The 26,765-nt window shown below is 40.9% G+C and overlaps 1 protein-coding gene across 2 annotated transcripts; it reads right to left on the bottom strand.

Moving 5' to 3' along the window:
• Positions 1 to 415: 415 nt before the first annotated feature.
• Cd4 (CD4 molecule) lies at positions 416 to 26,342 on the bottom strand. Of its 2 annotated transcripts, XM_076852592.2 has the most exons (9): positions 26,268 to 26,342; positions 26,000 to 26,161; positions 6,898 to 7,056; positions 6,210 to 6,440; positions 4,822 to 5,157; positions 3,743 to 3,943; positions 3,099 to 3,223; positions 2,735 to 2,802; positions 416 to 2,103 (listed from the first exon to the last, which is right to left on the bottom strand). In XM_076852592.2, exons 1-9 carry the CDS (start codon positions 26,314 to 26,316, stop codon positions 2,073 to 2,075), a joined length of 1,362 nt encoding a protein of 453 aa, XP_076708707.1. In that variant the 5' UTR covers positions 26,317 to 26,342; the 3' UTR covers positions 416 to 2,072. The 2 variants fall into 2 exon arrangements, with proteins under 2 accessions (XP_076708707.1, XP_076708708.1); XM_076852593.2 differs by lacking the exon at positions 6,898 to 7,056.
• Positions 26,343 to 26,765: the final 423 nt, after the last annotated feature.

Genomic DNA, 26,765 nt, shown 5'->3' with positions numbered 1-26,765 from the left:
TTCCTCCTACTGGAACACAAGCACACGCTTATGTTGGAGACACACACCGTTTGCACACATACATTGCAGTTTCTTATAGTCCTTTCTCCCAACCACACATAAACCCTACATTATCTCCCCCTTGGCCTGTCATACACATGTAATTACAAAGTCTTAGTCACACACACTTTGGGTGGTTGAAGTGGGCAATCAGCCTGTGGGGATTTTTCCCAGGGAAACTTCATCTCCTTCCTTCTGGGACAGGTCTGGCAACCTCCTCTCTGGGTCTAATTTCAAAGATTCCTGTTCTCTCCAGAGAAGGATCCTCCCTTCTCTTTCTCTCTCTCTCTCTCTCTCTCTCTCTCTCTCTCTCTATACACACACACACACACACACACACTATTTTTCATAGTAATTTTATTGTATTTTCTGTCAGCTTAGGACTGGGAGTAGGCACAAACATAATGTAAGCAATGGGGACCCTGGCAGCAAATAGGTGATCTTCCTGTATGTAAGAGAGGCAAGATGAAAAGAAAAAGGGGAGAGAGGAAAACAGACAAGGAGTTGGAACTAAGGGAGGTGGTAAGAAAGGGAAAGGAGAGAGGCATAGGAGGCTGGGGATCCTGAGAGAAATGGCTCATGAAGGGAAGGAATGAGAATATATATAACCTCAATTTCCCCATGTCCTGAATTGTTTTGGGGGAGAAAAAGGAGGGTTCAAGAGGCGGGCTGAGGCCCAACATCATCACCTTTCATAGGAGGTCTCCTCAGAGGGTCACCCGAGGATAACTCCCTGCCTCTTCCCCTAAGCACAGCTCGCCTTCCTGATGGTTCTGTACATGGCGAGTGGCAGTTCCCTGGACATTCTCTCCCAAGGGGCCTATACTCCCATCCTGTGTTCTGATTAAGAAAATTGAATGGATTTTCTTCCAGTAACAAGCCTCACCACCAGCAGGTGATAAAGGAGGGGGTTTTAGACACTAAGATCTTCTTCCATGTCCCTGAGCTCTTAAGACAGGCCTTCCTGTGGGTGATGTGTTTCTGTGGATCTAAAGGTGCATGCTGGGTACCTGTGACTAGCCACCGTAGAGATCTGTGTGGTATTTGTCCCTGCATTAAGAAACAGCAGTGGGTTGGGGATGTGGCTCAAGCGGTAGCGCAACCGCCTGGCATGTGTGCGGCCCGGGTTCAATCCTCAGCACCACATACAAAGATGTTATGTCCGCCGAAAACTAAATAAATATTAACATTCTCTCTCTCTAAAAAAAAAAAAAGAAAGAAAGAAAGAAAGAAACAGCGGTGGTACAGGGGTGAGGAGACCTGAGTTAGTCCTGACTCCAGCACTTGCTAGCTATAGGGCCGTGGGGAATCTTCTTGCTTCTCTGGGTTTCATTTCTGGAAAACTAGAGATAAATAATCTTGGTTCTGTCACTATCAGTCTTGCAGGGTTTTTGTAAGGGTCAAATAGAAGATGTGAAAATGGTTTATAAACAAACCGCTTAGGTGTAAGAAATTGTCTGTGGACTAGTGTTTTTGTACATGGATGTGTGTACCTGGGCCTATTTGGATCAAAGTACAGCCCTGCTCACATAGGGTGAGAAGCAAGCAACATGGGGCTATGGGAACTGGCTTCAGGAGTCCCTGGATCTGTATTTGTCCTTGACCAGTTGGGCAAATCCTCACCCTCTTTGGTGCCAGGTTCCTCTCCAACAAACTGACAGTCTTGTGTTGCATATTTCTAGACCCAGGCCTGCCCTCATGCCAGGTAAGGCTGGTCCTTCTCACTGCCCTGGGATCTAAGTGAACAGCTGGGGAGTGGGTCCAGAAGAAGTATTTAAAGAAGGGCTAGGATTTGGAAGAAAAGGAAATGGGGAAGAATGATGTTGTTAAGGAAAAGTTAAGAGCAAGACTCTGCCAATGGTGCTGGGAACAAAAGAGGAGAAACAATGGCCAGTGTGGAGGAAGAAAGCAAGAGGAGGCCAGAGGTGCTGGGATATGCTACATTCATCTGGTCTGCAGGCCCAAGTCCAAGAGGAAGTGCGAGGAAGATAGCTGGGGAGGATGCACATGGGAAACTCCCAGGCTCTTGCACCTCAAGTGAGACTGTGAGTCTTCTGCAGCCTGCTGGAGGAAGAAAGAATAGGGGAGCTGAGAACGATGGTGCACAGTTATAATCCCAGCAGCTTGGGAGGCTGAGGCAGGAGGATCATGAGTTTAAAAACCAGCAACTTACTAAGGCCCTAAGCAACTTAGTGAGGCTCTGTCTCTAAATAAAACATAAAAAGGGCTGGGAATGTTTCTCAGTGGTCAAATGCCCCTGGGTTCAATCTCTAATACCAAAAAAAAAAAAAAAAAAAAAGGGAGCCAGTGTGTCCCTAAGTCACTTTGTATTCTAGGACCTCTATGGCTCCCAGACCCCACTTTTCTCTAGCACAGTGAAAGTGTCTGGGCATGACTTAAGGGCCCACCCAGAAATACCCCAGGCCTGTTGCCCTTTCACTTGCACCCTCGCCTTCTACCTTCCTCCTTCCTCCTTCCTCCCACCTCCACATCCCTTTGGGCCCATTCTCATCTCTACCCCCTCCCCTCAGCCTCTGTGGGCTCACCACCATCCCTCCTCCTTACCCCTTCCTTCTTTCTCTTCTCAACTTCTTAGATCTCCTTGCCTTCTCCCCCACTGTCCTCACCTTTCCTCGTCTCTCCCTTTCCTCTCCCTCCCTCCTTCCTTCCCTTACCACTCTGCCCAAATCCTTACTGGGAGCACTGGCAGGTCTTCTTTTCACTGAGAAGCCTCTTAATTTGAGACATCCGCTCTGCCTGGCGCTGTCCAGGAACAAGGAGGAGAATCATGAGGGTTCCAGGCCTCCAGAAGGTAGGCACCCCTTGGAGGGAGGAGTGGGGAAAGCTGGTAGAGGAGAAGCAGTTATTATGGCTAAGACCGTCTGTCCTAGAATTGACTCTTTACTCCTTCCTTCTTCTCCTTCTGCATAGGATCCAGGACAAGGCCTGATTTGCAGTGAGGGGCTGGCCAGAAAAGGCACATGCAGGATGCGTTTTTACCAGCCTCAGGTGTTCAAGGGCCTAGTGGGGGACAGAGTGGGTCCTGAGGGCTTGCTTACCCTTCGGTGTCGGCACTTGACACAACAGAAGATGCAGAGCCCAGCGAGGAGCAGAAAGCTCAAGGCGCCTCCAATTATGACAGCCAGGAACATTGGCTGGTACTGGTTTAACCCTGTGGGTGGAACTGCAAGAGAGATGGGTACTCAGCATACCAACCACTATCAGAGGGTCAGAGGGCCGGCTGGAGGGGAAAACAAGGATCTGGTCCCCAGGGCTGAGAGAAAGGATCAGGGAAGCAGGGCTCTCAAAAGGGTTTGAGAGAGCAAAACTGGGAAGGGATTATATATTTTAGAGACTACAGAGTATTCAGAGAGCTAGAAGCAGTGGTTCAGACCCTGGGGGCCTGTGTGTGAATGTGTGTGTATTTATGTCTGGTTTGAAGAGAAGTCAAAGAGGATTGTTCTTGGAAGGAGGCCCTATTCCTCCGCTGCAAACCTTAAGGAGGTGGGAACTTGGAAGGTATACGTGGGACCCAGGATCATATCCCACCTCACCTCTGTGTCTCCAGAACACCATACATATAACTCTTCCATCTTAGAGGAATTGAGAGTGTGGGGCACTGGGTGGTCTCTATAAACCCCAGGAAGCTTCTACAGCTAGGAGGCCCAGTCTTGGGGTTAGGCCTTGGAACCTGGATCCTCACCATCAATCTGGAAATCCAGTAGAACCTTGTCCCCATCACTCAGTTGGCACTGCCACATCCCTGCATTGGGGTTTGGTACCCGAATCCTCTTCTCGGGCTTTGAGACCTTAGCCTCCTGGTTTTCCAGCTTCAAGCTCAGCATCAGCTTGGGAGGAATGGGTCCCAGCACCTCACAGATCAAGTCATTCTGGTGATAAGTCACTGTAGAAGAACAAGAGGCTGAGACCAGGAGCCTGGCCCTCTGGGTTCCTAGTACCTTCAAGCTCTAAGGGAATTCAGTAGGACAATAAAGTGATCCTTTCCACATGTAGCCTTCTTTACTCTTTTCAGGGCACACTTCCATGCCATTGTAAGGAAGAAAACAGCTTGTAAGTTCCACTGGTCTTGGGTTTGAATCCAAGCTATCTTTACTTCTTATAAGATGCCCTGAGAAAGTTGTTCAACAGCTAAACCTCAGAGGATAATTTTAAATATATGAATACATGTAAAATGTTTGAACTGGGCTTCACATGCACTAAGCATCAAGTGTTAGCCATTATTTTTTTTTAATTATTATAATAAGAATTCAAAGAACTCAATGTTAAGCTTGATATTTTTTCATTACTATCATAAACAAAAAAATTGTTAGTTTATTAAAAAGATGAGAAAGATGGCCCACAGTGGGTAGGGGCCTTAGCCAGGATCACAGAGGGCTAAGGTTGGGCAGAGGCAGATCTAGACCTCTGGTTGTTAGCCCAAGCCCTTTGGAGATTCTCAGGGAGCCACATCCAGGCTGTCTCATGGATATTGGGGAAGAATATACAAATTCCAGAGTCAGTTCAAAACCAGTCCAGGGCTGGAAGTGTAGCTTAGTGGTGGAATACTTGCTTATCATATGCAGGGGCCCTGAGTTACGTCCCCCACACCAAAACCAAAAGGAACAAACATGCCAGGCCCAAACTCAGAGGGCCCTTGATCACTTCAATCAACCAAGCAAGACGTAGGCACCTCCTTTTGGGACCTAGCCAGCCTCAGAGGGTACCCTGGGCCAGCCCCTCCACTTCCTTCTCTTGCCCTCTTCTTCTCAGCCTACTCCTTACCATTCATTACCACCAGCTTCACGTTCTTATGCAGATTTCCTTTGTCAAGAATCAGAGTCAGTTCTCCAGAACCAGCATACTGAGGCAAAGCCTGGGACAGGGTGAAGCGCAGCGGAAGATTCTCAGCCACCTGGAGCTTTGGGTCCTGGGTAACCTTTTGCACAGAAAAGTGCTTATTCTTCAAGGAGAAGGTGACCCAGGTCTTGGAGGAAGAAGGCCTCTCTGCCTGCCACTTCAGTTCCCCTCTCAGGTCCTCATCTCCGATATTCAGTGGAAAAGATAACTCCACCTGCTCCCCCGCTTTCTTATAGACTGTGTTGAGCGTCTCCTGGAAACCTGGAGATAGGAAGGGAACAACTCTGAGTGAGGAGGAGATAGGAAAATGAGAAAGTAAAGGGTTGGTAGGGCAGCAAAGAGATGGAAGAGGACCAGGTAAGCCCACACATGGAGGTTCTCATGTCAGGTACTATATTCCTTCTTGTTTCTCCCATCTTCCCTCCCACCCTAACATTCATCCATCATGTTCCTGAAGCAGACCGTCTTCCATGGCTTCCAGAAGTCTTTATAGAACAGCTCAGCCACAGGGGATAGGGGAACTTTCCCTCCTCCAGACTCCAGGAGCACAGAAACCATTTAGCCTGTGCTCCTTAGGTGCATAAGTTATCACCCTTCACAGAATAAGCGCTAACACTTAAATATGGCTTACTGTGCACCAGGCACAGTCCTACATGCAATTTATGTATTCCTACCATGAGATGACAGGTAGGCACTGTCACAGCCACAGTTAGCACCATTCCATTTTACAGATGTAGACACTAAGGCACAGAGGTTCCATGCCTAGCTTGAGGACACATACATGATTGTGGCAGAGTCAAGATTTAAATCAGAATCTGTGCACTAAATCACCACACTATGCTGCCTTATGTCACACAAGCACATAAGAATCTGGGGTAGAACCCGTGTTCTGGGTTCTTGGTCTCCCTATAATTCTCTCACTCAGTATTATACATTTGCAATACAGAAAGTCATTAGGGTTGGCTTGCTGGGGTTAGTGTCCTTGAGTAGGAGGATCTGCCAACTTGGTTGGGGTTGGGAGCTGGGGCAAAAAAGAAAATAGATGCTTTTGCCACTCTTCCTTTGGGGCCTGTCACATCCTTATATTCCCTATCTCTTCCTTCCCCCAGTTCTGCCATGCTCAGGGGTGGCTGTCATTAGCTTACCAAGGAGGAGGAGGGGCCCAGTGTGTTACTCAGGACAGATCTCAATCGAGGGGAGTCTGGACCCACCCTTCAGCAGCAGAGCCAGCAGCTGGGCAGTGAGAATGCCGGGGGGTGAGCCTGGGAGCCCCTAAGCAGGGAGGAGCCTGCAGAGACAGCCCCACTTCTTACCCAACACCAAGATGTTTATTTTTATCTCCAGACTCTTCTGGTCCTGGGAGATGAAGCATGTCCAGGTGCCACTGTCCTGGAATCCCACATTGGGTACTGAGACCTTGACATCAGTACTAATTTTATTCCCTGGTTGCTTGAATTTCACTGAAGGTTTACTACCAGGAGGGGATTCCAAGGTCAGGGTCAGACTTTGCCCCTGTAGCAGACAGGTACCCGGGTTGGCAGTTACTGTGGAGGAAGCAAATCACCTGTGTCACATTCATACCATCCTCAAGGAGACAGGAAGAGGAGAGGAAACCAAAAATGTTTCTCTACTGTCCCTTGTCCCAATATTACCTTTCCTCCCAACATCCTGAGGCCCACTCCCAGCCCAAGGCAGGACTTTTCTCTCTCCTCTCCCTCTTTCTCCATCTCACTCTCTTCCACATCTTCATCTCCTCCCTAGTCTTTCTCTATCCTTCTCTTGGTTGCTTCCATTTCTTTTCTTTCCCTTTCTCTAGGACTTGCTCCCTCCTTAACCTTGACCAAAGGCCTGAGGAGAGTTGAGAAGTCTCAGTGACCAGTATGATCCATTTGCAGGCTATGATGTGTCATTAGCTCAGGCCCTGGTTTTGGTACAGAGGTGGGAGTAGGGGAGGAAGGGAGACAGATTATGTCGTTTGCATCCCAGGCCTGCTCCACTCACGTCTGAACACTTGCAATTCCACCTCTATCTTCTTATTCTCCACTTCACAGATGTAGGTCCCTGAGTCTTCCATCCTAAGTTTAGAGATGATAAGAGGAAAGGATCCTTGATCCCACTGGGATTTTTTTGAGTCAGTGCGATCACTCAGATGGGAGGAACCTGTGAGTAGAAGCCATATGGAAAGATTGAAATGTTCTGATGCCATGGCACCCCTGGGAGGAGTAGTGCCCACAACTCTGAGTTGCTAATTTCCTGCAGAATCTGCTGCTTGTCCTAGTCAGAGAATCCCAGTCTGGAGAGGAGGTCCCATCATATCCATTTACCTGGCAAGGATCATGTCTTACTAATTCAAAAATACTGTGAAACAATGTACTTATTTGGAGAGCATCAAATACTTAACATTGTTTTCTCCAGTAATATTTACAATAATGTCAAGAAAAAGGTACTATTTTACTTATGGTGCATATAAGGACATTGAGAGTCAGAAATTAAGCAATTGCCCAAATTCTTACATACTACCAATGCAATTTCTTTGGAAGCTAATTTGTGATATCCATCAGAATCACAAATGCACATGCAAAACTAAATGACCATGGACTGGGGATGTGGCTCAATGGTAAAGCACTTGCCTGGCATGTATGAAGCACTGGTTTCATCACAAAAAGAAACCTCAAAAAGAAACAAACAAATAATAATAACAACAACAAAAAAATGCTAAAAGTTACACACACACACACACACACAGAAGGATAGATTAAATAAATTATAGTTCACCCATTCAGTGGATTGCTATGCAGTCATTAAAAAAAGAATGAGGAGCCAGGTATGGTGGCACATGTCTGTAATCCCAGCAGCTCAGGAGGCTGAGGCAAGAGGATTTTGAGCTCAAAGCTGCCTTCAGCAATTTAGTGAGGCCCTAAGCAACTTAGCAAGACTCTGTCTCTAAATGAAATATAGAAAAGGGGCTGGGATGTGGTTCAGTGGTGAAGTGCCCCTGGGTTTGAACCCTGGTACCAAAAAAAAAAAAAGAAAAGAAAAGAATAAGGAAGATTTTTTTACATTATTCTGATACGAAACAATATCACCTAAGAAATATTTTTTTTTAATATATTTTTAGGGGCTGGGGTTGTGGCTCAGCGGTAGAGCGCTCACCTCACATGTGCGAGACCCTGGGTTCGATCCTCAGCACCACATAAAAACAAATAAGTGAAATAAAGGTATTGTGTCCAACTACAACTAAAAATAAATATTTTTAAAATATATATATTTTTTTAGTTGTTGATAGACCTTTATTTCATTTATTCACATGTGGTGCTGAGAATCGAACCCAGTGCCTCACACATGCCAGGCAAGTGCGATATCGCTGAGTCACAGTCCCAGCCCAAGAAATATTATTAACTGAATAAAGTAAGATAATAAACAGATTATTATTTATTTATTTTTATAATGTAATTCTTTTATTTTATTGGTTCTTTTTAGTTATATATGACAGCAAAGTGTATTTTCACATATTTACAAAAAACATGGAATATATCTTATTCTAATTAGGATCCCAGTCTTGTGGTTGTACATGATGTGGAGATTCTCTGGGGTATATTCATATGTGTACATAGGAAAGTTATTATTTATTTTAAAAGAAAGGGCTAGGGCTGGCAATTGTAGCTTAATGGTAAAGCACCTGCCTAGCATGCACAAGGTCCTGGGTTTGATTCCTAGCACCAGAAGAAAATAAACAGGAAAAAATATATATATAATTCAAAATATTAAAATTAAAATAATACATAAAAATTTATATATATGCCGGGCATGGTGGTACACCTGTAATCCCAGCAGCTTGGGAGGCTAAGGCAGGAGAATCATGAGTTCAAAGCCTGTCTCAACAAAAGCAAGGTGTTAAGCAACTCAGTGAGATCCTGACTGTAAATAAAATACAAAATAAGGTTGGGGATGTGGCTCAGTGGTGTGGTCGAGTTCCCCTGAGTTCAATTCCCGGGTACCAAAAAAAAAAAAAAAGTCATGTGTGTGAATGTATATATATGGAGAGAGAGGGAGATTGCCCTCCGTATCAGTGGGTTTTGCATTCAGCCAACAATGGGTAAAAAATATTTGAAAAAAATTGCATCTGTACTTGCTTATACAGACTTTCCCCCTAAACAGTACAGTATAACAGCTATTTACTTTGCATTTACATTATTAGGTATTATCAATAATCTAAAGATGATTTGAAGTATACAGGAAGATGTACCTAGGTTATATGCAGATACTACACTGTTGCTTATAAGAGAGGTGGGCATTTGTGGATCTGGGTACCTTCATTAGTGAGGAGAGGGGGTGCTGGAACTAATTCCCCATGAATACTAAGAATGAAAGTGTATGTCTGTGCATGTGTGTGTGTGTGTGCATATATTATGTGTGTATGCCTTGTAAAAAACATGGGAAGTAAACATAAGAAAATAATCTCACTTGCCTCTGGGAAATAGAAGTAAATAAATAATCATGTGATGGGTATAGGAGAGAGAGTTCACTGTGTGCCCTTTCCTATTTTTTTTTTTAATCTCCAATAAGAAATGGAGCTAGAATTAAAATTCAGGCCTGATTGGTACACTGTGCAATATTATCTCTGGTAAGTTCCTCTAGCATGGATAGGTGGTTTCCTCTGTTTTGGGGGATTGAACCCAGGGTCTCACACATGCTAGGCAAGTGCTTTACCACTGAGCTTCAGCCCCAGCTTCAGTCTCCACCCTCATACTCTGTTAACGTCTAACTACTATCATCAAGAGGGTATTCCTTTCTTTAACTAGCCATTTTCTGGGTGCAGTGGCAGCTCCAGAATTCCTGTAGAAAAGGGAGTTAGAAACTAACTTTGCGCAGGGCATGGTGGCACACGCCTATATTCCCAGCAGCTTGGGTGGCTGAGGCAGGAGGACTCTGAGTTCAAAGCCAGCCTCAGTAACTAAGAGAGGCCGGGAGCAACTCAGGGAGACCCTGTCTCTAAATAAAATGTAAAAGAGGGCTGGTGATGTGGGTTCAAAGCTCAGTGGTTAAGGCCCCTGGGTTCAATGCTGGTACCAAGGAAAATAGAAGCTAAATTTGTATAGTATATACAGACATTTTTCACTTAGAATATATAATTAGAGAGATAGGACAAATGTGACTGAGGGTGAAGCCTCTCTCCACCCCAGTGGCATGTCTCTGCCTCCTTGAGCACTCCTAGGCCCATTCCCGCTGTTGCCTTGGTGCTGGAGACTGGATATCATGTTGACCGTGCACTCCAGCATCTCTGATCTTCTCAAGTTATCATTCTCTTCCCTTCTGCTCAGGCTCATTCTCTCCAGGACACCTTTCCAGACAACCTTGTAGCCCTGGGCACACACCTAATATTTGACCACTCTACCCTTTTATTTGTCCCTTCTGTAGTTTCTACCTGACTTGCTCTTGCTCTTTCCCCCTGGATCTACACATTGATTTAGTTCCCCAGTTTTTCTACATTTTTTTACACAATTGTCCAAACTTTTTTTTTTTTTTTTTTTAGTACCAGGGGTTGAACCCAGGGTGGCTTAACCATTAAACCACATCCCCAGTCTTTTTTTACATTATAGAGACAGAGTCTTGCTGAGTTGCTTAGGGCCTTGCTAAGTTGCTGAGGCCAGCTTTGAACTCATGAGCCTCCTACCTCAGCCACGCATGTCTCTGGAATTATAGGCGTGTGCCACTGTGCCCACTAATTTGACCAAATGTCTTGAAAAAGTAGCCTACTCTGTTTCTACCCACTTTTTACCTCTTTTGAGCCCCCCCTCCATACCTAAGTACCATTTATTTTTCTTCTTCTTGAACTCTCGTTCTGACATCTAGATTTAGGTGTTGCCAGAGACTGTCTTTGGTATTTCCCCCCATTTCTATAGACATTCTAATTTTTTTTTTTAAAGAGAGAGAGAGAGAGAGAGTTTTTTTTTAATATTTATTTTTAGTTTTCGGCGGACACAACATCTTTGTTTGTATGTGGTGCTGAGGATCGAACCCGGGCCGCACACATGCCAGGCGAGCACGCTACCACTTGAGCCACATCCCCAGCCCCTCTAATTTTTTTTTTTTTTTTTGAGAGAGAGAGAGAGAGAGAATTTTTTAATTTTTTTTTTTTTTTTTTAGTTTTCGGTGGACACACATCTTTATTTGTATGTGGTGTTGAGGATCGAACCCGGGCCGCACACATGCTAGCACACTACCGCTTGAGCCACATCCCCAGCCCCGACATTCTAAATTTTGATGCATTCCCAGTCAGCTCTGAAGATGACTCCCAAACCAATATTCTTTTTTAATATGTTTATTTATTTAATTTTTTTGCGGTGCTGAGGATCAAACCCAGTGCCTCACATGTGCTAGGCAAGTGATCTACCACCGAGCCACAACCCCAGCCCCCAAATCCATATTCTAAGTTCCAATTTCTCTCCTCAATTCTGGGCTCACATTTTCAATGGACCAACAGAAAACTCTATATAAATATCCTGCCATCACTCCAGACTCCATTGGTTCAAAACAAAATGTATATCCTAAAATATCTCTTTCTTCTTGCTTTCCTGTTTTTCTTATGAGGAAAACCATGACCCACTTTTCTTTGATGTTCTATGCTTTGGAAAAGCAATTGCTAGATAGTATGAAAAATCTAAGAGAATGGGAAAACCTGGGATAAATTCATGGGAGAGACCAGTATGGAAACAAGTCTTAGAAGTGTAGGCGAGCTGGGCACTGTACCGCATTCTTGTAATCCTAGCGGCTTGGATGCTGAGGCAGAAGGATTGCAAGTTCAAAGCCAGCCTCAGTAATTTAGTGATGCCCTAAGCAAGTCAGTGAGACCCTCTGTCTAAATAAAATACAAAAAAGCAGGGCTGGGGATGTGGCTCAAGCGGTAGAGCGCTCGCCTGGCATGCCTGCGGCGCTGGGTTCGATCCTCAGCACCACATACAAATAAAGATGTTGTGTTCACCGAAAACTAAAAAAAATAAATATTAAAAAAAAATTCTCTCTCTCTCTCTCTTTAAAAAAAAGTACAAAAAGATTGGGGATGTGGCTCCATGGTTAAGCACCGCTGGGTTCAATCCCTGGTACCAAAAAATAAAAAAAAGTGTAAGCAGTTTGGGGGTGCAACTCAGTGGTAGAGCACTTGCCTAGCATTCATGAGGCCCTGGGTTCCTTATGTACCAGCAAGGAAAAAAAGATGTTTTATAGGGAATGGGAGAGAGAGAAGGGGAGCAGCAAGGACATTCCAAGAAATGGAAAAAGGCCCAGAAAAGTAGTGTAGGCAAACTGTCTGGAGACCATCTGTGTATGGCAGTTTTCAGCTGGGAAGTTGTGGGAAGTGGTACTGAGAAGGCAAAATGTCCAGCAGAGGCTCCCTGGCTTGGTCTAATGGGCTAAGGAGTGATGTGTATAAAACATTGCTTTGGAAGTCATTACTGCAGCAGGAGGAAAAGAAATCCAAGTAGGAGAGACTAGTAGCAGAGAGAATTATCTGGGTGCTCTCAGTAGTGCACATGAAAGATATGTGGGCCTGGGCTAGTAATAGTGGCATTCCCAACAAGGAAGAGGACAAGGGACTGGGGCTGTAGCTCAGTGGTAGAGAGCTTGCCTCTCATGTGTGAGGCACTGGGTTCAATCCTCAGCACCACATAAAAACAAACGAATGAAAAAATAAAGATATTAGAAAAAAAGATATGAGGCTGCTCACTTAATATGTCATTAAAAGAAAAAAGAAAGAAAGAAAGAAAAGGACGAAACCAAATAACACTGTCGAAGGAAGGAGTAGCCATAGTTGGTGACTGATGGGAAACCAGGGATTGAAGAAGAGGGAAAAAAAATATTTGACTCTCTGGTTCAGAAGTTGAAGTAACATGGATAAGATCGTAGAAACAAAACAGAAATTCAAAAGACATAAGAATTTTTAGATTTAGAAAACAGCACAATATTTGAATCTTACAAGTAATAGAAGAAATGCCAATTAAAGCAATAATGATAAATCTTTCAACTGTCAAATTAGAAAAAACAGTTTAAATAACATTCAATGCTGGCTAGGGTGCTAGTGAGAGAGGCACACAGTAACATTAACCCAAGTTAATGTAAACAGCATTTTTCTGGAATGCAGTATATACCCAGTATTTTTACTTATTTGTTTGGTGTTTGTTTTTAGACAGGGTCTCATTATGTTACCCAAGCTGGCCTGGAATGCCTGGCCTCAAATAATCCTCTTGCCTCAACTTCCCAAGTAGCTTGGACTATAGGCTCATGCCATTTTTCCCAGTTCCAACTCTCTCTCTCATATATATATAATGTTTTGCAGTGCTAGGGATGGAACCCAAGCCCATAGTATTATTTATTTTGAGACAGGGTCTGACTGAGTTGTCTAGGTTAGCCTCCAACTTGTGATTTTCCTGCCTCAGCTCACAGAGTATGTGGGATTACAGGTGCCACTGTGCCTGGCTTCTCCCACAACTTAAAAAATTTCATATCCTTAATTCTGTTTTCTTTTTTGATACCCAGGATTGAACTCAGGTGCACTCAACCACTGAGCCACATTCCCAGTCCTATTTTTTTTTAAATTTATTTGGAGACAGGGTCCCCCAGGGTCTCACTGAGTTGCTTAGCACCTCAGTTGCTGAGGCTGGCTTTGAACTCATGATCCTCCTGCCTCAGACTCCCAAACCGCTGGGATTATAGGCGTGCGCCACCATACCTGGCTACTCAGACATTTTTAAGGTTTGGATTGTTTTCTCTTTTTGTTTTGTAGATATGGGGGATTAAACCCAGGGACCCTTAACCACTGAGTCACATCTATTTTCCTTTTCATGTTTTATTTTATTTATTAATTCTAAAAAATATTTTTAGATGTTGATGGACCTTTATTTTATTCATTTATTTATATGCAATGCTGAGAATTGAACCCAATGCCTCTTGCATGCTAGGTAAGTGCTTTACCACTAAGCCAACACCTGAGCCCTCATTTTTTTTTTTTTTAAGAGAGAGAGAGAGAGGGAGAGAGAGAGAGAGAGAGAGAGAGAGAGAGAGAGAGAGAGAGAATTTTAATATTTTTTTATTTTTTAGTTATCGGCGGGCACAACATCTTTGTTTGTATGTGGTGCTGAGGATCGAACGGGCCGCACGCATGCCAGGCAAGCGTGCTACCGCTAGAGCCACATCCCCAGCCCCTCATTTTTTTTTTTAAGACAAGATCTCATTATGTTGTTGAGATTGACCTTAAATTTGTGATCATCCTGCATCAGATTCCCAAATTGCTGGGATTATAGGCCTTCACTGCCACATCCTAAAAGCTTACTCTTTTCATTTAAGGAAATACCCTTGACATCCTTCTAAGCATATATATGTAGAACTTTATTCTTTTTGTTTCTTTTGCTTTGCAATTATGAAAGCTAATTTTTAAATTCTGGTTTGAGATGTTGTAGACTCACATACAATTATAAAAAAAAATACAAGGGGTGGAGGTTGTGGCTCAGTGGTAGAGCACTTGCCTAGCATGCATGAGACACTGGGTTTGATCCTCAGCACCACATAAAAATAAAAAATGAAGGTATCGTGTTCACCTACAACTAAAAAAATAACAAAGAAATCCTGTGTATTTTTTACCTGATTTACCCCAATGGTTACATCTTGCAAATCTATGGTACAAGATCATAACCAAGATATTGACACTGATATGATCAGGATACAAAACAATTCCAGCACCATGAAGATGTTTTTTAAGCAAATGCTCTTCCCTCCTGGATCTCTCACCTTGCTAATCCTTGGTATCACTAATCTGCACTCTATTTCTATAATTTGTCATTTCAAGAATGTTATATAAATGTATTTATACAGTGTATTATCTTTCTAAGATTGGCGCTTTTTTTCCACTCAATTCTCTGGAGCCTCATCCAGGTTGTTGTGTATGCTACAATTCATTTCTTTTTACGGCTGAAAAGTATTCCATGGAATGAATGTAATCATTCACCATTGAAGGATATCTAGGTTGTTTCTAGTTGTGGCTATTATAGATTCTTGTGTTAATAGGTCCTCATTGATCTGGAATAATACCTAGGAGTTCAATGGCTGGGTTGTTTCAAGTTTAATTTTTTGAAAAAACTATTCAAGTATTTTTTCAGAGTGGCTACAACCTACAGTTATCCTACAATCTCACCAGCATTTGGTGTTGACACTTTTTTTTTTTTTCCCCCTGAAGTGCTGGGGATCAAACCCAGGGCCTCATCCATGCTAGGCAAAGTGCTTTACCACTGAGCTACACCTTCCAATAGCTTCCAAAAAAAGCTATTTTTTACTTTAGCTATTTTGATAGGTGTAGTGATATCTCATTGTGATTTTAATTTGCATTTCCCTAAGGACTAATGATGTTGAACAACTGCTTATATGTCTATTTTTATATAAGCCCAGTATATCCTTTTTGATGATATATCTGTTCATGTATTTTACCCATATTCTTTTTTTTTTTTTAGTATTTATGTTTTTAGTTGTAGTTGGACCCAATACCTTTATTTATTTATTTTTTATGTGGTGCTGAGGATTGAACCCAGGGCCTTGCACGTGCTAGGCAAGCACTCTACTGCTGAGCTACAACCACAGCCCTGTATTTTACCCATATTCTAATTGGATTCATTAGGGTTTTCATGTTGATTTTTTAGTTCTTTTAATATATTTTAAATACTATTCTTTTATTAGATACATGATTTATCAATATATTTTCTTTTTCTTTTCCTATAACTTGTCTTTATTTTTTGCAGAGCAAATTTTTAAAATTTTGATGAAGACTAATTTGTCAATTTTTCCTTTTATGAGTTGTGCTTTCTAAAAAAAATTTTTATAGTTGTAGATGGATAGAATGCCTTTATTTTATTTGTTAATTTTTATGTGGTGCTGAGGATCGAACCCAGTGCCTCACACATGCTAGGCAAGCACTTTGCACTGAGCTACAACCCCAGCCCATGAGTTGTGCTTTTGATGTCAATCTAAAAATTTTTTGCCTATACTAGATCCTGAAGATATTCTATGTGTTATAATTTTATATTTTACATTTAAAGTCATAATACATTTTTGAATTTTAAAAAATATTTTTAGTTATAGATGGACACAATACCTTTATTTTTATTTGGTGCTGAGGATTGAACCCAGTGCCTTATACATATGAGGCAAGTGCTCCACCATTGAGTCACAACTCCAGCCCCTTATGTTATGTTTTTTTAATATTTATTTTTTAGTTGTAGGTAGACACAATATTTTTATTATATTTTCACATGGTGCTGAGGATCGAACCCAGTGCCTCATGAAAGCTAGGTGAGCACTCTACCATTGAGCCACAACCCCAGCCCAAGTTGATTTTTGAATAAGGCAGAAAACTTAGGTTTGTTGTTGACTATGTTTTTTTTTACCTATGGATGTCCAATTGCTCCAGCAACCATTTATTGAAAAGGCTGTCTTTCCCCCATTGAATTACATTTGCACCTTTGTAAAAAGAAATCAGTTGAACATATTTATATGGATCTGTTTCTCTATTTTGTTCCATTTATCATTTGTTTATCCCTCTGTCAATACCACAGTCTTGATTATTCTGGGTATATAATAAGTCTTAAGATTGACTGATTTCTCCTTTTTGCTTCTTTTTTTGAAAAAATTTTTTTTCAGTTCTTCTAGTTCCATTGGCTTTCCATATACATTTTAGAATAACCTTGTTGGGGCTGGGGATGTGGCTCAAGCGGTAGCGCGCTCGCCTGGCATGCGTGCGGCCCGGGTTCGATCCTCAGCACCACATACAAACAAAGATGTTGTGTACGCTGAGAACTAAAAAATAAATATTAAAAAAATTCTCTCTCTCTCTCCCTCTCTCTTTAAAAAAAAAAAATAGAATAACCTTGTCTAGGGGGTTGTGGTTGTGGTTCAGTGGTAGAGCACTTGCTGGCATGTGTGAGGCACTGGGTTTGATTCTCAACACCACATATAAATAAATAAATTAACTAATTAAAAGTCTATCGCCAACTAAAATATATTTTTATATTAATTTTTTTAGTTGTAGTTGAACACAATATCTTTATTTGATTTATTTATTTTTATATGGTGCTGAGGACTGAACTCAGTGCCTCGCACGTGCCAGACAAATGCTCTACCACTGAGCCACAACCCCAACCCCTAAAAACATATTTTTTAAAAAGAATAACCTTGTCTATATCTACAAAAAAAAAAAAAAAAACTTGCTGGAATTTTGGTAGTAATTGTGTTAAATTCATATCAATTTAGAGAAAACCTTCACTATGTTGACTCTTCCAATCCATGAGCATTTATTTAGATCTTCTCTGACTTCTTTTATCTCTAGTGTGTAGTTTTTAGTATGCAAACCCTTACATGAGTATTACTACTACTATATTTCCAAGTGTTTGGAGACTTTCCTTTCTTAACAGACTTATCTTTCTGTTATCAAAACTGATTTCTGTTGGATTCTGTGTGATCAGAGAACACATTCTGTATAATTTCACTTAAAAACAAAAAAACAAAAAACATTCCTGAGGTTTGTTTTATGGTTGAAGATATGAACTACCTTGGTACACGTTCTGTAGACTTTTGAAAATCATGTATATTCTGCTGCTGTTGGGCAGAGTGTTCTATAAATGGCAGCGTGGTGCTGTTGAATTCTCTTATGTCTTTGCTGATTTTCTGTGTAGTTCTTCAATCAATTGTTTGGAGTGAAGAGATGTATTTGTCCAATTTTTCCTTTTAATTCTCCCTACTTTTTTTTTTTTTTCATTTTTTGCTGCTTTGTTATTTGGTGCATACACATTGAGGATTACTGGTCAGGTGCAAGGGCAAAAACAAAACAAAACAAAACAAAACCCCAACAACCAATCATTGCTATGTCCCCTGGGATTCTTGGTAGATTGACCTTTTCATCATTATATAATGATACAGTATAGTTCTCTGTCTCCGCTAGTTTTATTTGTTCTGGAGTTGACTTCATCTAATATTAATATATCTACTCCTTCTTCCCTTTGATTTACTTGCTTGACCTGCTTATGTTATTATATTTGAAGTCAGTTTCTAATAGACTGTATATTGTTGGGTTATGTTTTTTAATCCACTCTATCAACCTCTGTTTTTTAATAAGTGTATGTAGATCACATGTATTTAACATAATTATTGAGAGATTAGGGCTTAAGTCTGCTATTTTATTTTTACTTTCTGGTTTTTCTGTTTTCTTTTTCCTGCCTTCCTAAGGGTTACTTGAACATCATTTTGTAACCAAGTGTGTTTTAGAACCATTTTAGGTTTACAGAAGAGTTGTAAAAATGGTACAGAATTCTCATATACCCCATACCCAGTTTCCCCTGAGCAGTGGCACAGGCCTGACACTCAGAAGGCTAAGCAAAGTTATTCTTGCCCCCACCCCTCTTCTCCATATCAAACTCTTTGGGAGTAAGAACTTACACATTAGCCCTCGTTAGCCCTTATGTCCTACCTCCTTGAGGACAGATAATCAATACAAATTATTTGGAATTCTTTTACAAGAGAGATTTCTCTCTTGTCCATTTATTTATTCAATCAGTTATATCAGTATGGTTTCATATATTTAGTCTAAACTTTGGGATATAAACATTTTAAGGAGTGTTTTAGAATATATTTTGATTTTTCCATAAAGTTTTTGAGTGTAGCTCTGTTTACTTCCTGTGATTGCTCTAGGTAATACATATATATGTATACAGTTGTAGTCTACTGGTGTCATGTCACCATACCTCCTTTTATGTCCCTTTGCCCTCCCCATTTATAATATAATTGCTTTAAATATTTTCCCCACACACATCTAGAATTACTCAAATAGTGGCACAACTTTTGCTTTCAACTTCATATGGAAAGAAGTTGGTGTTATGGTTCAGTATAAAAGCACATGCTTAGCAGTTGCCAGACTCTGAATTCAATCCCAAACCCTGCAAAGAAAAAAAGAAAAAGAGATAAAGAGGAAGGAGAAAGCCTATTGTATTTAGCCATACATTGTTTACTGGTTCTTTCCTTCTTGATATGCTAAGATTTGTTCTTATTTCCTTTCCTTGAGCCATTTTTTTCAGAGCAGTTCTGCTTGCAACAAATTCATCTGAGAATGTCTTCATTTCTCATTCATTCCCAAAATACATTTCTTCTGGTATAGGATTAATAGTATACAGATTTTTAAATTTTTATTTATGTATGTATTTATTTAGTTTATTGTAGTAATGAGGATTGAACTTAGATGTGCTCTACAATTGAGCTACATTGCCAGAAATTTAATTTTTTTTTGTTTGTTTGTTTGTTTTTTTTTGAGACCAGGTCTTACTAAGTTGCAGAGGCTGGCCTGGAACATGCAATCCTCCTACTTCAGCCTCCTGAGTTGCACTCCACTGTACCCAGTTAATTATGATGTGTCTTGATGTGGATTTCTTGATGTGGGTTTATTCTGTTTGAGGTTGTTTGCTCAGCTACTTGCATTTGAATCTAGGTTAATATCCTTTGCCAAATTTGGGGAGTTTTCAGTGATTATTTTTTCAAGTAGTTTTTTCAACACAATTTTCCTTTTTCTTTCCTTGGTCTTCATTGACACAAATCTTTTAATATAGTCCTACAGGTTGCTATGGCTTTGTTAAAAGTTTTTTTTTTCCTAATCTATTTCCTCTATGCTGTTCACACTGTGTACTTTTTGTTTTTCTCTCTGGTAGTTCACTTATTTTTTTCCTCTGCCCTTTCCATTTTGCTGTTGAGTCCATTCACTCATCTTTGTATCTTAACTATTAAATTTTTCCATTCTAAAATTTCCATTTAATTCTTCTCTTTGCTGAGTTTTCTTAAGGTGTTTTCATTCATTTAAAGCATGTTTGTTATTGCTTACATATGGATTTTTACCGTGGCTGCCTTAAAATCTTTGTCAGAAAATTCTAACTTCCATTTCAGCATTTCATTGTGGCTTTTTTTTGGGGGGGGGGTGGTGCTGGGGATTGAACCTAGGGTCTTGTGCATTCAAGGCAAGCACTCTAACAACTGAGATATATTCCCAGACCCTTTCTTTCTTTCTTTCTTTCTTTCTTTCTTTCTTTCTTTCTTTCTTTCTTTCTTTCTCATTTGATCTGAGTTTTTTGTTGTTTTGTTTTGTTTTGTTTTGTTTTTGTAGTGAGTAATTTTTTATTGAAAACTAGACATTGGAGTATTATGTTATGAAATTTTGAGTTGTATTAAACCTTCTGCTTTAACTGGCTTTCTTTGATGTTGCTTTGTGAAGGAAGGAGGGGGCTTCCTTAGTACTGCCAAATGGAGGTAGAAATCTCGGTTCCCTCTCATCTTTCATTGACACTTGAAGATGTTTCTCACTACAGTTGGAGAGAGTGGGGATTCCAGTTCTCCATATGGCCTCCATAGAGTGGCCTTGTCCTTGCTGAGTGATGACAAAAGTCTTGACTCTCCACCAGGCCTCCTCTAACACCAGCCCTGCAGGAAGGGTGTCTTTTTACTGCTTATTCTCCACTAATGTTGCAGAGTGTGAACAGCCTTGTGGCTGATTGGTGGGGATGAACATCCCAGCTCTCTACCTTGCCTTCTCTGAAACCATCCCAGTGAAATTGTTGAGACAACTCACTGCACTCTCAGGAGGATCAAATTTAGGCTCCCCACTCAGCCCATGCTGCATGGGTGGAGATAGGGCCACCGTTTTTTCCTCTGGTGTTTGGCTGGAGTAAAGCGGTTTTCATTTAAAAGTCTTGCTCGGTTGCTCTTTGCTAGTCTCTAGCTAGAGAGAGCTGGCGATTGTTGAGGCATATTTTTGTCTATATCTACTGCTGTTTCCAGGACTAAATGGAAACGAAGAACATGTTACTGGAAATTAGATCCTTACTATTGGATCCTGACTTAATTGTGTAGTGTTTTGCAGAGGTAGAATTTGCAAGCATTGAAATTGGGTATTTAGCCAGGCATGGTGACATGCGCCTGAAACCCCAGCAGCTAGGGAGGCTGGAGGAGGAGGATCACAAGTTCTAAGCCAGCCTCAGCAATTTAGTGAGACTGTAAGCAACCTAGTGAGACCTTGTCTCTAAATCAGAAAGAAAAAGGGCTTGGGATGTGGCTCAGTTATAAAAGCCCTTGGGTTCCATTCCTAATTCCAAAGAAAGAAAGAAAGAAGGAAACGACAAAGAAAAAAAGAAATTGGATATTTAGCTGAGGAGTTGTTTTCGGTGGGTGGGCAGGTGGGGGGGGTTGTTTGTTTGTCTTTCTGGTTCTGGGGATTAAAGCTGAGAGATTTCCAAGCAAAAGGGAACCAGAATTTGAAGATTTGGGAAATTCTCAGCCTATTCATATTGCAAAAATGAGAAAACGTGTTTCCAAGAGAACACCAAAAGTTGGGTATACTATCACTCAACAAAGAACCTACAGGCTTATAGGAGCAGAAACACTACTTGTTTGAATTGAAGAGGTCAGAGGTGGGAGGCAATGAAGAATGGACTCCTTGCATTTGACAGGACAGACAATAGAGTTATTCAGATATGAGTGTGAGCCATTTTTCAAGAAGAGAAAAAGTTTGCCTGTAATCCCTGCAATTTGAGAGGCTGAGGCAGGAGGAGCTCAAGTTTGAGGCTATCTTGGGCAACTTAGAAAGACCCTGTCACTTCTTCCCCCTTTTTGATTTTTCCCTTTTGGAATGAAAAAATCTGCCTTATGCCTGGCCACACTGTATTTTGGAAACACATAACTTGTCAGATTTCACACACAGCTGGAGAGGAATTTTTCCTGGGGATCAAATATACCTCAGTGAATTATATATCACCCTTATCTGATTGGATGATATTTTTATTAGTCTATTTATTATTATTTTTTATAGCACTGGAGATTGAATCCAGGAGTGCTCTACCACTGAGCTACATCCCCAGTCCTTTTGTATTTTTATTTTGAGATAGGGTCTTGAACTTGTGACCCTCCTGCCTCAGCCTCCCAAGTCTCCAGGATTACAGATGTGCATCACTGAGCCTGGCTAATTGGAGGATATTCAAATAAGACTTTGGATTTTAGGCTTCAGAGTTGATGCTGGAAGGAGTTAAGAATTTGGGGGCTGTCAAGATTAAATGAGTGCATTTTGCATGTAAAAAAGAGATGAATTTTGAGGGACCTAGCTGAATACTGTGGACTGAATTGAGTCCTTCTTCCAAATTCATTTGAAGTTCAAACCCCCAACATGATGGTATGGTATTTTGAGATGGGGCCTTCGGGAGGTGTTTAATGTTAGATGAGATTATGGGGAAAGTGCATTCATGATTGGATGAGGGTCTTTATATCAACCCACAGAGATCTTACTTTCTTTTTCTCTGTGCCATGTGAGGACACAGGAAGAAGACTGCTGTCCACAAGCCAGGAAGAAAGCCTTCACCAGAACCTGCCCATGAAATCAGACTTCCAGCTTCCAGAACTGTGATAAATAAATTTCTGTTGCTTAACCCACCAATCTGTGATGTTTCAATATGGTATCCCTAATAGACTTAAGATATATGTTTACTCCCTTTTCCCACAAGCCCTCCTTTTCTTGAATTACTCACAATTGTACTATAATTTAACTCTTCCCTTATTAATGGATGTTCATGTTGAATTCTATTGTTTTGATATTACAAATAATTCTTGTAATTTTATAATCCTTGCACAGATATCAATAAGTATTCACAATTTTATTTCTGTTAAACATATTTTCCAGAATAGCTGTTACTAGGTAAAGGATTTTAGATTTTTTTTTTATTTATAAAACATTGCCAGATAATATTTGTTTATTTATTGATACTGGGGACTGAATCCAGAAGAACTTTGTCATTGGGCTACAACCTTTTTAGTTTATTATTATTGTTACTATTTTATTTTGAGACAAGGTCTTGTTGAGTTGCTTCAGGGTCTCACTAGGTTACTAAGGCTGACCTAGAACTTGTGAGCCTCCTGCCTTAGCCTCCCAAGTTGCTGGGATTACAGGAACGAGCCACCATACCTGATGCCAGATTACTTTAAAAAATTAGTCTAATAAACTGGGTATGCTGGTACATGCCTGTCATCACATCAACTTAGAAGACTGAGGCAGGAGAATCACAAGTTTAAAGCTAGCCTCAGTAACTTAGAAAGGCCCTAAGCAACTTAATGAGACCCTATCTCAAAAAATGAAAAGAGCTGATGTGGATCAGTAGTAAAGCGCCTCTGGGTTCAATACCCACTACCAAAAAAAAAATTAGTTTGATAAAGCTAAGCTTGGTAGTATGTGCTTCTAGTTCCAGCCACTCAGAAGGCTGAGGCAAGAGAATCATATAAAGACATTTACATGTGTGTCCAAAGACATAAGGTAATTCACTACAGAATTGTTTATGATAACAAATTGAAAATAGCTTAAATGTCCAACAATACAAGATTAGTCAAAGAAATCATGCTGTAGTTATGCAAAGGATTAATGCAATTACTTAAAATAAATGAAGTAAAAATATTTATATATGTGTGTGTGTATGTATGTACATATATATACGTGTATGTGTCATACACACATATGAATATAAAACCATCTTCAAAAGATATACTTTTTTTTTTTTTTTGGTACTGGAGATTGAACTCAACCACTGAGCCCCATCCCCAGCTTGATTTTGTATTTTATTTAGAGGCAGGGTGTCACTAAGTTGCTTAGCACCTCGATTTTGCTGAGGCTGGCTTTGAACTTGCAATCTTCCTGCCTCAGCCTCGAAAGCCACTGGAATTATAGGCATGCACTACTGCACCTGGCTATCAGATATACTTTTTAAAAAGAAAGAAAAGAAAATTTTGAGTGCTCTGAAACAACTTTCTTTTTTTTTTTAATTTTTTAATATTTATTTTTTAGTTTTCGGCGGACACAACATCTTTGTTTGTATGTGGTGCTGAGGATTGAACCCGGGCCGCACACATGCCAGGCGGTTGCGCTACCGCTTGAGCCACATCCCTAGCCCCTGAAACAACTTTCTCTAAGAGACCCTAGGCCTGATAGTCAAAAGACCAGAGTTCATTTAGTTCAAACTCTGTCTCTATGTGGGCACAAAAGCAAGGATTTCTGCCCTGACCTTAGCTTCCTTACCAGTAAAACCGACACTTGGAGTCATATTTCCTAAACTTCATCCATTCACAGACCTCATATACAATTTTAGCCAAATCTGCCTATCCAATTTATGTAACATCTTTAATTTTTTAAAAAAATTTTTAGTTGTAGATGTTTTTAGTTGTTTATTTAGTTTTTATGTGGTGCTGGGGTTCGAACCCAGTGCCTCACATGTGCTAGGCAAGCACTCTACCATTGAACCACAAACCGGGCCCCATTTAATTTTCTTAATTAAATAAATTTATTTAAAAAGGAAACTATAACATTAACATGAACAGAAAGCCAGTGTTATCTGCCATAAAAGGAAGCAACAGTAAAACAAACAAACCAAAATACAAAAGCTGCTGGACAAAGTGAAAAGGTGGCACAAGCCTGTATCCCAGCTACTTGGGAGGCTGAGGCAGGAGGATTGCAAGTTAGAGGTCAACCTGGGCACTTTGGAAGACCCTGTCTCCAAATTAAAAATAAAATGATCTAGGGGTAGCTCAGTGGTAAAACACCCCTGTGTTCATTCCTCAGTACAAAACAAACAAACAAACAGAAAACAAAAAACAAAAAAACAAAAGAAAGAAAAGAGAAGAAGAAGAAGAAGAAAAAGAAGCAGCAGCAGCAACAGTAGCAGCCAGAGCATGCCTACAATCCCCAGCCATTCTGGAGGCTAAGGCAGGAAGATCACAAGTTTGAGGCCAGACTGGTAAGTCCCTATCTACAAAAAAAAAAAAAAAAAATTTGCTGGCTGGGGATATAGCTCAGTGATAGAGCTACTTGCTTAGTAGGGGTTCAACCCCAACAGCAGCCAAAACAAACAAACAGACAAAAAAAGAAAACAAAACAGAAAAAAACCCACAGAGTTATAAATACAATGAAAATAAAATATATGTGAAAGGGCTGGGGATGTGGCTCAAGCGGTAGCGCGCTCGCCTGGCATGCGTGCGGCTGGGGTTCGATCCTCAGCACCACATACAAAAACAAAGATGTTGTGTCCACCGAAAACTAAAAAATAAATATTAAAATTCTCTCTCTCTCTCTCTCTCTCTCTCTCTCTCTCTCTATCTATCTATCTATCTATAAAAAAAAATATATGTGAAAACATTTTATAAAATGTTTCTAAGAAATATTGGAGTCTTTAGTCTGGAGATGTTACTTACTTTAAAAGCACGGAAAAAATCATTCAGTTACTTTTTTTTTTTTTTGATACCAAGGATTGAACTCAGGGGCGCTCTCCCACTGAGTTACATTCCAGCTTTCTTTCTTTATTTATTTACTTTTTCATTTAAAGACAGACAGGATCTCTATAAATTGCTGAGAGGCTTGCTAAATTGCTGTGGCATTTTTGAATTTGCAGTACTCCTGCCTCAGGCCCTGGAGTTGCTGGAATTGCAAGTATGCCACAGCACCTGGCTATTCTGTTGCTTTCAATGGAAATAAAGTATCATCTACATGAGTCTGTATATATATATATATATATATATATATATATATATATTTTGTTGTTGTTGTTGTTTTTGTACCTGGGATTGAACTCAGGGGTACTCAATCACTGAGCCACATCCCCAGCCCTGTTTTGTAGTTTATTTAGAGACAGGGTCTCACTGAGTTGCTTAGCACCTAGCTTTTGCTGAGGCTGGCTTTGAACTTGCGATCCTCCTGTCTCAGCCTCCCCAGTCACTGGAATTACAAGCATGCGCCACCATGCCCGGCTGTAGCAATAATATTATTGAAACCATGCATTTTATGTGATAATTATTTTTCTAATAACCATTAAAATATTAAAAATACCACAGTACTAAAAGCCTTTTGTCACCAGCAGTCGGAGTAGGGAAATTCCAGAAAACAGTGCCACAGAATTTCTATCAACTCCAGCTCTTTGGGGGTCCCAGAATTTACTAGGAGCAGATCTCTGACCACAGGAGTGTTCAATCCATTGTTTTCCTCCCTGGATGAGGGACAGGGAAATCCTACCTTTGGTCAAGAAGTTGTTCTGATTTCCCAGAATCTTCTGGTTAGAATGTTTCCAGGTAAACAACACGTTCTTCTTCTGGGAAGCTGTGCAGGGCAGCTCCACTGAACCATCCACTTGGCCCATCACCATTTCCTTTCCCTGAGTGACCACTGGGAGCAGTGCTGGGTGAAACAGAAAGGGATCAGGTCTCTGTACTGCAATGCTTCATGTTAGCATTTCCCCACCTCCCATACCATCTGCTCCCAAACCCCAAGTGTGAGCACTTACCCAGTTGCAATACCAGGAACAGTTGCCAAAAAGCAACTACTTGGTTCATTTTAGCCTTGCTGAGGTATCAGGCAGGGGCCTGAATCATCAGGAACCTGAACCTGCAGAAATGGTAGAGACCAAGGGAGTTAATAATCATTAGTCAATAGGTATTCATTGGACCTGGGCATGCAGAGACCTCGCTCTTCCTCAGGGCCATTAATCCAGCCCAGGAAACTGGACCTCTAGTACATGCCACAAAATGCAATGCCCTAGCTAGGCATGGTGGTGCACGCCTGTAATCCCAGCAGTTTGGAAGGCTGAGACAGGAGGCTCATGAGTTCAAAGCCAGCCTCAGCAACTTAGCAAGACCCTAAGCAACTTAGTGAGATCCTACCTCAAAATAAAAAATAAAAAGAGCTGGGGGTGTGGTTCAGTGGTTAAATAGCTCTTCGTTTTTCTAAATGGTTGAATAAAACTCCCTAGAGCCAAAAAACAAATGCAATGCCCTGGTTAATA

Source organism: Callospermophilus lateralis, chromosome 4, assembly GCF_048772815.1.
Source record: "Callospermophilus lateralis isolate mCalLat2 chromosome 4, mCalLat2.hap1, whole genome shotgun sequence".
NCBI lineage: Eukaryota > Metazoa > Chordata > Mammalia > Rodentia > Sciuridae > Callospermophilus > Callospermophilus lateralis.
Note: the sequence above shows the minus strand (reverse complement) of the source record. Positions and strands in the feature narration are given on the sequence as shown.

Excerpts from the sequence above, each read along its gene's own strand:
- Cd4 (XM_076852592.2), bottom strand. The coding sequence starts at position 26,316 with ATGAACCAAGTAGTTGCTTTTTGGCAACTGTTCCTGGTATTGCAACTG. Across the intron at positions 6,441-6,897 it reads GGAATTGCAAGTGTTCAGAC|TAACTGCCAACCCGGGTACC; the intron begins GTGAGTGGAGCA and ends CTTCCTCCACAG. Across the intron at positions 2,104-2,734 it reads AAGACCTGCCAGTGCTCCCA|CAGGCTGCAGAAGACTCACA; the intron begins GTAAGGATTTGG and ends TTCTTCCTCCAG.